The sequence below is a fragment of the Mobula hypostoma genome, chromosome 1, assembly GCF_963921235.1.
Source record: "Mobula hypostoma chromosome 1, sMobHyp1.1, whole genome shotgun sequence".
Taxonomy (NCBI): domain Eukaryota; kingdom Metazoa; phylum Chordata; class Chondrichthyes; order Myliobatiformes; family Myliobatidae; genus Mobula; species Mobula hypostoma.
The window spans coordinates 188,570,398-188,580,013 of record NC_086097.1 but is presented as its reverse complement, the minus strand read 5'-3'; the positions used below and the strand labels follow the sequence as shown (position 1 = coordinate 188,580,013).

At 38.1% G+C, this 9,616-nt stretch overlaps 1 protein-coding gene across 7 annotated transcripts in view; it reads left to right on the top strand.

Moving 5' to 3' along the window:
- The first annotated feature begins 662 nt into the window (after positions 1-662).
- LOC134353602 (copine-3-like) overlaps positions 663-9,616 on the top strand; it is a 44,537-nt gene continuing 35,583 nt past the window's right edge. The window contains exons 1-3 of one of the 7 annotated variants that reach the window (XM_063061739.1): positions 1,261-1,628; positions 6,367-6,527; positions 9,282-9,418. In XM_063061739.1, coding sequence (XP_062917809.1) covers positions 9,290-9,418 — 129 coding nt within the window. In that variant the 5' untranslated portion in view covers positions 1,261-1,628; positions 6,367-6,527; positions 9,282-9,289. Of the gene's footprint in view, positions 765-1,260; positions 1,629-6,366; positions 6,528-9,278; positions 9,419-9,616 lie in introns of those variants that run through there. The other 6 variants (XM_063061728.1, XM_063061749.1, XM_063061765.1 and 3 more) reach the window with 6 other exon arrangements.

The window sequence follows — 9,616 nt, the reverse complement described above, 5'->3', positions numbered from 1 at the left end:
AGGATAAAACCTACATTTGTGATGAGGCTATGGTTGCTGTGGGGATAAACTGTTAACTAGGTCACCTGATTAATTGATTAATGTGGGCAGTTAAGAGAGCTAATCTGAGCTCAGGGTTATAAACCCAATGAAATGTGGGAAGCTAGTAAGTGATAACATGTCGCAAAATAAAATTTGTTAAAAGCAGAGCTGTGGGACATACCTAATAGCTTCAAGCTATGCTAATGGTGAAAAAAAACCGAGTCAGTATCACAGATGGACCAGCTAGTTCTATTGAGAGAGCATGTTACCTGCAACTGCAGAATTTGCTATTGGGAATTCAGAAGGCATCTAAGTACCTATTCAGTAGTTAAGGAGTTTTTCAAGCTTTCCCAGGGTACCATCATAAGTGTGTAGGGGTCTACAGACAGATAAATCATGGCATGAAGGGAAGGAGAATTAAAATAGCAGACAACAGGAAATTTGGGGGCCGGGGTCACTCCTGCAATCACCAGTAACTCATTCTGCATTTGATTTCACCAGTGTAGCAACTATTGTTTGTAAATACAAACATCATACATTAAATTGGGAAAAGTGCAAACTCTTTACTGTTTAAACTGTCAAGACTGATTAAGTCCTGTTTGACGGGGTGGTGAAAGGTTGTACCTCCTGTATTTCAGAGAAAAGTGCCATGAGGATGAATGACTGGAGTGTACAGAGTGGACCAGGAAGTCGTGAAAAGAATTTCTAAAAATCCTGAAAGAGGAGGGGAAGCCGCCCAAAATGTGAGTGTTTCTAGTATTTTTTTTGTTTTATTTTATCTGTCATAAGCATTTCCAATATCCCCAATATTAGCTCCTTGATGGTGCAATGTGGAACGGAAAGAACAACTGCGCAATCTGCCTCCTCACCCATTTTGTCGGAGAATCAAATTGAGTCCAAACTCCGGTGCTCGGCCGCGTCACTTAGTTTTGCTCTTTTTCTTTCAATTTAACTATTAAATGTGGTACAGTACTCCGCGGTATAATCAACGCACTACTAAAAACTGATTTCTTCCCACGAAATACAGATGGTGTCTCCGTTTCGTCAAAAGCCCGGTTGGGGTTCTGCAGAAATTTCACTCATTACTATTTTATAAAGTAATTAGTTTATAAAGTCGTGGAGGTCACTTTAATTAAAAAAATATATCTTATTACGCAGTGTCCTTTCTGAGCCCAAGTTTGATAACCCTCAATTTTTGTCCGCCCACAAACACATAGCTGTTAAGTTTCAAGTCTAAACGTTGATTTTAGCTCAGCTGCGGCTGGGCTGGGCTGGGCTGACGCGGGTAGAATGGCTTCTTTAGAGGAACCGCCCCTGAACATGACAGCTGCCCGAGAAGGAGACGTGAAAAGATCACAACAACTCGGATTGAATAATTCCTCTTGAAAACTCACTGGTGCCTGCAAAGACTGTAGGTCTTGGTCAGAAACATTTTAATCGCAATCGAATCCGGGAACTGAAAACTGAACGGTGTGGAGGGTGCGCCCTGCTGACCGCCCAGTATTACGCCGCAGGAAGTACTGGATCAGGCACACTGCAGGTCTCCAGCAAACCCGTCGGCCCTGCATGTAACTTTGGTTTCATCTCGCTCTTCCTAACTTAGTAAGGTCTGGGACGACATTCACTTTACTCTGCTGCTAACGTGCTTTTAATGTGATGGCTTGTTGTTAGTCTACTTTTGTTGTGATGGTTTTCTAGAGTGGAGTCAATGTTGAAAGAATACCCTAAACCCCAATGCATGCGGTTGTATGGTAAACAACTTAACCATATTAATGTTTAATTATATGGGGAAGTTAGAAAAATAATTAGTGCCTCAGATTAGGCTACGTTCTACGGAACAGTGATTAAATTTTTTAAAGGCCCGTGGGGTATGAATGTAAACGCCTTCCTCTCTAGCTCTTTACCTTTCCCACTTACCTGGCTGGTCCTAGCACCTTTTAGCTATCCTCCTCCTCCTCCTCTCCCCACTTTTTGTTTTAGCGCCTTTCCTCTTCCTCTCCAGTACTCAAAAGGGTCTCCGCCCGAATGTAGACGCTTTTTAATTCTTTCCATAGATGCTGCCTGACCTGCCGATATCATCCAGCATTTGTTGTGTGTATTGCTTTGGAATTTCCAGCATCTGCAGAGTGTCTGGTATTTAGGAGACGCTATATAATCTATCTTCTCCACAGTATATAGACAAGAACAGCAGCAAATGTAGTATGGTATACAGTATTGAAAAATACCTGTTTTCTCCGAGACTGGGTTGGGCTTCTGGGAGGAGTGAGATACAAGAAAAGGTATCTGTAGGTATGTTCTGAGCTTACTGGTTATTGAGGGAAATGATGAGGTGACATGTAGTGAATGTGCGTTCTAAGGAAGGGTGTGGCAGTCATGTTTGATGGTTACATGCTATAGATATTGGAAGTGGTTTTGGCTGACCTATGGTCTGTGGAACTGTTTGGGTGGAAGTAAAGGCCCAAATAAAGTTCAGGGATGGAGGAGATGAGGGGATAGGTGTAACAGATGAATCCAGTGGAAGGCCTGTCGGCAATAGGTTAGGTTTGGGATTGCTCAGTAGCATTGAGGGATGAGATTTAATAAGAGATGGAGAAACTGGGAAAATAGAACGTAGTCATTGTATGAAGCTAATTGAAAGTCAGTTAGTTTACTGCCCCTAAAATAAATGTCAGAAGTGGAGAGAAAGGAAGAAATTAACTGCAAAGTTAATAGAATTTCCTAGTTTATGATTAGTGGTGGGAAAATGTAAAAATAGGGCTATCAATGATCTGAACATTATTAAACCACTTATTTGGGAGAAGTGAGTGAAATCAGAAGTAGGCCAACATGAAAACAAGTTGAGACAGCTGGAGGAGGAGGGAATGGTAGCAGAGCAATCGCTGGGCTTTCATTCAAGGAAGCAGAGAAGGTTGAGATATGGAAATTCAGAAGAATAGGATGGCCATGCTGAAATTGAGAGTAGTATGTTTAAGTTTATACCTAGGAATCAGAATCGGGTTTATTATCACCGGCATGTGATGTGAAATTTGTTAACTTTGTAGCAGCAGTTCAATGCAATACATAATCAGCAGAGACAGAGAAAAATTAATAAATAAAACAAAACAATAAATCAATTGTGTACATTGAATAGATTTTTTAAAAATGTGAAAAAACAGAAATTCTGTCAATTAAAAAAAGTGAGAGTGTCCAAAGCTTCAATGTCCATTTAAGAATCGAATGGCAGAGGGGAAGAAGCTGTTCCTGAATCGCTGAGTGTGTGCCTTCAGGCTTCTGTGTCTCCTACCTGATGGTAACAGTGAGAAAAGGGTATGGCCTGTGTGCTGGAGGTCCTTAATAATGGACGCTGCCTTCCTGAGACACTGCTTCCTAAAGATGTCCTGGGTACTTTGTAGGCTAGTGCCCAAGATGGAGCTGACTCTATCCTTACAACCTTCTGCAGCTTCTTTCAGTCCTGTGCAGTAGCCCCTCCATACCAGACAGTTATGCAGCCTGTCTGAATGCTCTCCATGGTACAACTATAGAAGTTTTTGAGTGTGTTTGTTGACATGCCAAATCTCTTCAGACTCCTAATGAAGTATAGCTGCTGTCTTGCCTTCTTTATGACTACATCAATATTTTGGGACCAGGTTAGATCCTCAGAGATCTTGATGCCCAGGAACTTGAAGCTGCTCACTCGCTTTACTTCTGATCCCCCTGAGGATTGGTATGTGTTCCTTCATCTTGCCCTTCCTGAAATATAAACAACCTTGAAAATGAGTTCTTTACAGCAGTAGAATTAGCAAAGCCAGGAAACTGAAAGCATTGGAAATCTAGTTAAGAGACTGGATGAAGGAATACAAATTAGTTCAGGTGAGAAAACATAAACTCCATGGTTAAGACCAGATGGAAGGAATTAATCTACCAGGACATTAGGAAGGAGAAGCAGACATTGTGATGGGTGGAGGTACTTTGAGATTGGAAGCTATTGTAGACATGAATCAAATAAAATTTCTGGAAGAGTCAAAGGAAAGCTACTACAAGCCTGTAACTGTTTGTTACAATATGTTCTGTAACAGTTTGCTGTTGGTACTTTTTTATTTCATGATATTAGATGAACATATATCTGTATATTGTTGATTTTAAATTTGTAGCTTTTGCTGCATAATAACAGGCACTGTACTCCATTTAAATTGTAAAACAGGTTATGTGAAGTGTTTCTGAGGCCTGTACTAAGTCATTTTTCATATCTTTTTGAATGTGGCTTGCCCTTGCGGGCATCCTTGGTAATTAAGAAAAGTTGTTGGGTTGTCAACTGAGGTCAATGTAAAATTCTCAATTAATTTCAATAATGTAACAAAGGTTCTGCTTCTGAAATCTGATTTTTGAGTACCTGTCTGGAGTAAGTGCTGTGTCAGTAAAACCAAATAGACATTTAGTACTTATTAAAACAATTTTGGAGAGAACATACATATATATATTCCATATTTATTCAACTGAAAGTTCTCCATCCCTTGTTGGGAAATTGTACACTAATCATTATCTAGCTTTACTTGTGCTGTCATTCTAATGCAGTGGTAAGTAATACTGATGTGCTGTTGGTCATCAGCACTACATTTCAGAAATAGTGATCCAAGTTATGTCATTGTGCTGCAGTCTGCAAATCAATCAGTAGTGAAGGAGATCTGAATATGTGTATAAAAGGCACTCTGCAGAAATTCTTAATGCTGGCTCAAAGAAAATTATTTATTTTTTTTAACAATGTGGGTTTCTGCTGATCTGGCAATATATTCTGCAAAGCCAGAGCAATAGGAAGTCAGAATCAGGTTTAATATCACTGGCATACGTCTAGAAGTTTATTATGCAGCAGCAGTACAATTCATAATATATTTTAAAAAGTTAAATAAGTATTGCGAAAACAAAAAAAAGTAGTGAGGTTATGTTCATGGGGTCAATGTTCATTCAGAAATCTAATGGCAAAGGGGAAGAAGCTATTCCTGAATGGTTGAATGTGTGCCTTCGGGCTCCTAATCAACCCACATAAAATAATGGAGGAACTTAGCAGACCGTGCAGCATCTATAGAAAAGAGAACAGTTGATGTTTCAGACCAGGCTCTTCAACTGGACAGTACCGTAACCCTAACCCTGATTGTCAATTCATGTAGCTTTAGACCAACTAATTGTACCTGCTTCATCTACAATTACTTGTATTTAAGACCATCTTCCTTCTCCCCAAAGTCGTCTTTTCTCCTACAAGCAAAAGTTAGATTCTATCGACCTCGGTATTTTCAATACTGCATTCTTTGACTTGTTTAGCCATAGCTGATGGATGATGGTTCTTGATGGCTAAGTGATGATTGTTCAGTTTGTATGTGAAGCAGTAATGAATGAAAATGAATGGTTTTATAAAGTGGAAGTTGATAGATTCTTGATTAGTAAGGGCATGCATCAAAGGTTACATGGAGAAAGCAGGAGAATGGGTTAACAGGGAAAATCAGTCAGCCATCATACAATGGTGGAGCAGACTCAATGGGCTGACTGGCCTCATCTGCTCCTCTGTCTTATGGTAAATTTGTTTTGTACAAATTTTCAAATACAATAGAAAGTCAAAGGTGATGGTACTTTTGAAGAGCATTCAACTTTCTATCTATTCTAAGATCAGATTTTTATTTTATCCTGCAACCTGACCTGCACTTTTCGACAGAGCAATCTCTCTTGCTTTCTCTGAGACAAGTGTCCACACTTCTATTACATTTGGTTCATTTTGGAACATAGACGCAGGAAGGTTAATGTGGTCTTGGTAAAATATGTATAGTTAAGTCCCTCCATTGGACAAGCAATCATTGGAATTGCCGTAATTAGTTAGTAGTCTCAACTTACTGCAAAAGTTGAAAATATCGTACTCTGTCCACTTTATTTTCTCTCCTTGTAATTATTTTCACCAAGCATATGTGTTGCTGTGATATTTGAGATGAGAGTTCATTGAGGCTCTGGAATTGACTGTTTTCAGAGTTTGGGGAAAGTTGCACAGTGAGAAAAACAGGAATAAAAATAACTTTGCCATCTGAACTTTTATTTTTATTTAATATTTTGACTAGTTATACTGTAAAGTCATGAATCCACTTTTTGCCTTTAATTTGTTTGACAACAATGTGTTTCCTTTACTTGATGGATTTAGAGGTTTTTTTAGCCTTGATGTACAAACAGGATAGCATAAAAATAGACTCTTCAGCCCACGATGTCCACATTGAACACGTATGTGGAATATGTCTCTAAGATTATGTTTTGATCCTTTGTAAATTTGAAAGGTATTTGTAGTATAATAGCTAACTTTTCTGATGTTGGAATATTGTAATCATCCTGCTGTAGGAAAGGTGCCATTATGCTGGTAAGATTGCAGGGAAGGTTTATAAGGATGTTGCCAGGACTCTGGGGACTAAATTATGAAGAAAGGTTGAGCATGCTGAGACTTTTCACTGGACCATGATTGTACCTGACAAAGTGCATTCATTTTCATTTTACCTGCATAGGTGAGTGCTTTTTGGTTATACAACTGGGATTTCTTTCAAAAGCATTATTACTAAATAGCTAAGCAGATCTACAAAACTTGTTTGGATTATAATTATCAGGAATGAAGAAGGAAAAGATTAGATTATCTTATTTGAATAGAAAATCATAACGTTATGAAAATTTTATTGTACACAATTTTATCAAGTAGGCTATGTACTAAAGATGCACTGTCCTGTATTAATACCACAATGTATGCCCCATAAACTCTGACTCTTGTTATATTAACCAGATAATGAAACCACTCTGTTCATGCATGTCCTTACAAATTATGGTACATTTCCAATTACATACTTTGCTGTAGAATAAGATAATAAGATGTCTAGATATCTGACAACTCCCATGTTTGAACGTTGCCGTGTTTGTCACAGTACAAAAACTAACCTAACAGGTAGAGTCCCACGTGAATGACTATGCTACCCTCACCATACTATTCCTAGTCTTTCTACAGTACATAAGCCATTTGACCACACATCCTCTTTCTACACTTTCCCTCTGACTTACACTACACATACACTTTGCTTCTAAATGTATTTGAATGCTGCTATTCTGCTTCTCTTGGTGATGTTATCTAAACTGTGTACGTCTGTTTCCAAGTGCATGTGGATGGTTCTAGGTCTAGGCTTTATTTCATCTTTGGTATAATGGGATAAACAGATTTCTTCTGGAAAATACTGGGAGGATAGTAGCTGTTTACTTCTATCCTACCACAAACTTTGTTTGTCGCTTCATTTTTTTTTCTCCTTCTTGCCCATCAGGTTGCTTTTAGCATGTGTCCTGTTTGATCTGGAGAAAAGGTTCTGATACCAGAATACCATCTCCTCTCCATCAGTAAAAACACCTAGTCATATCTTTATAACAATCCTGGTTTTGTTGTTGCCTCATATGCTACTCTATGTTACTGTACCTCCAGGTGACTATTTCAGTGGTCTCACGAAAGCCTCCCAACTTCTTCCTACCATAACCCCGAGTTTATCATAAATTCTGATGCCTATTTTTAACTAACACCATCCTATTCTCTTGTCATGGTAGATGCTTGTTAACATCTACCAGTATTGCCACATTTAAAAACAATTGTTTTGTTCCCATCTTTTCCTAACTTTATCCATAAATGCTGATGTAAATTTTCTGTAATACAGCTATCTTAAAATACTTCATTCTCTTGAGGGTCACGTGTGTTCCCAGAAACCCTCATTGAATTCCCAAAAACCTTCCTTGAATTGTTCAGACACAAACCAAATAACTTCAAATAGTGGGAGGACAGTACATTTTAAAACACAGCCATCTATTTTGGAGGAATGGGCTATTGAATTAAAAAACTAAAGCATACAAAAGTTTGACCGTCTTTGCTTCGGGATTTTATATATATTTCCATTTTCACTCGTGGCTTGGCTGGCTGTTTTCTGGAATTCCTCCGTAAACTTCTATACTCATGTCTCTCCTCCTCCTTTTATGATATTCATTCTATTTCTTTGACTTTGGTTTGGAGCATCTATCAGAAGTTCCTCGGATCAAATTTTGTATGGCATCCCAGGACTCGTTGATGTTAAGGCAATTTGCAAGTGACTTTTTAATGACTCCCATATCCATTTTCTTTGACTAGTACAAGTCCAATCAATGACATAAATTGAGGTTGTAGTTGCATTTATTGCTTTAAACAATTGCTTGCTTCTATTCCACAAGCTAAAACTACAAACTATAAACAGCTTGATCAAAATTAAAATCATCAATGTCTTGATCTTGTTAGAGCCATAAAGTACACTTGAATCTTAATAAATTTAGAAATAGCTTTGTTCAGCTCAGTGTGTTAATACTTGGTGCTGAGCCTAGCTGAAGTAAATACGCCATGATCTATCTCCCATGTTGTACAATGCAGGTGTGGCAATGCAAGATGAGATCATATAAGGAGCATGTCAGCAGCAGTTCTTTGCAGAATTAAACCTGCACAACTCAAGTACAATTCTTTCTCTGCCTGCAGGTGCTGCCTGACTTTTTTTTTGGATTTTACATTTTGTAGTGCAGTTTCATTGGAGGAACTAGCTGATTCATGGAAAAAGAAATAATCAAACATGGTTTTGATTTATGTAAATAATACTTTCTCACATGCTTAATTCTTTTGTTCCCTGCTGAACTGTGTACAGAGGACTTCTGGCAAACTAAATAATTGATGATGCAGCACATGTTCCCCTTGTCTTGACTACATAATTAATTGGAGACTAGATACAGGTCTTGTAAGTAAGTTGAAAGTTATATATTATTCTTCCTTGTAGGACAAGAGGAGTAACAAAGACCAATCCATGGGCTTCCAGGATTAACAATGTTCATCTCCTTTTTCATTCCTCCACATGACTGACTTTCTAGCTTCTGAACCATTATCTGGAGAGTGCTAAACTGGTCCTATTCAGATGAAATGTTGATGCACCCACTGATGCATCATTATCAGAAACATTACACATGTATTCTGTTCACAAATTCTGTCTGATCTGAATGTTTCTAGCAGCTGTTTATACTTATGTTAGAACATCTACAGGATTTTAATTTTGTATGGAACATTGAGTGCGAATGAATTGCTTGAATGTGAGTCTTTGTGGCAGCTTTGAGTGAGATTGAAAAAGGGACAGACAACTGAAAAGGCAAAATTTATAAAGATGGGTTGAAACTTATTTTCATGCATTTAATTTGTTGACAGTTGAGGTTTTTTCTTCTGTACTTAGCAGACTAACAGATGGCGCAGTGTGTGACTAAAGTTGAATTAAGCATTTCTTGTGAGAATCTCTTGAATGAAGATGTTGGCTCCAAATCTGATCCATTGTGTGTGTTCTTCATAAGTACTGGTGAAAATCAGTGGGCTGAGGTAAGCAGTTAATTTTTCTCATTGTTTGTTGTGATCTTATTTAAGGGTTCAAACAGTAAATGAATCTTATTTCTAAATTTAATTAACTAGGAGTGAGACTCATTGAATCTAACAAGTGTCCTTCAGTCTTGGTCAACATGATAAACCTGGTATTGGCATGGGTATTTTGTATTTCTTTTCTTGCAAAAGTTAAGAGAA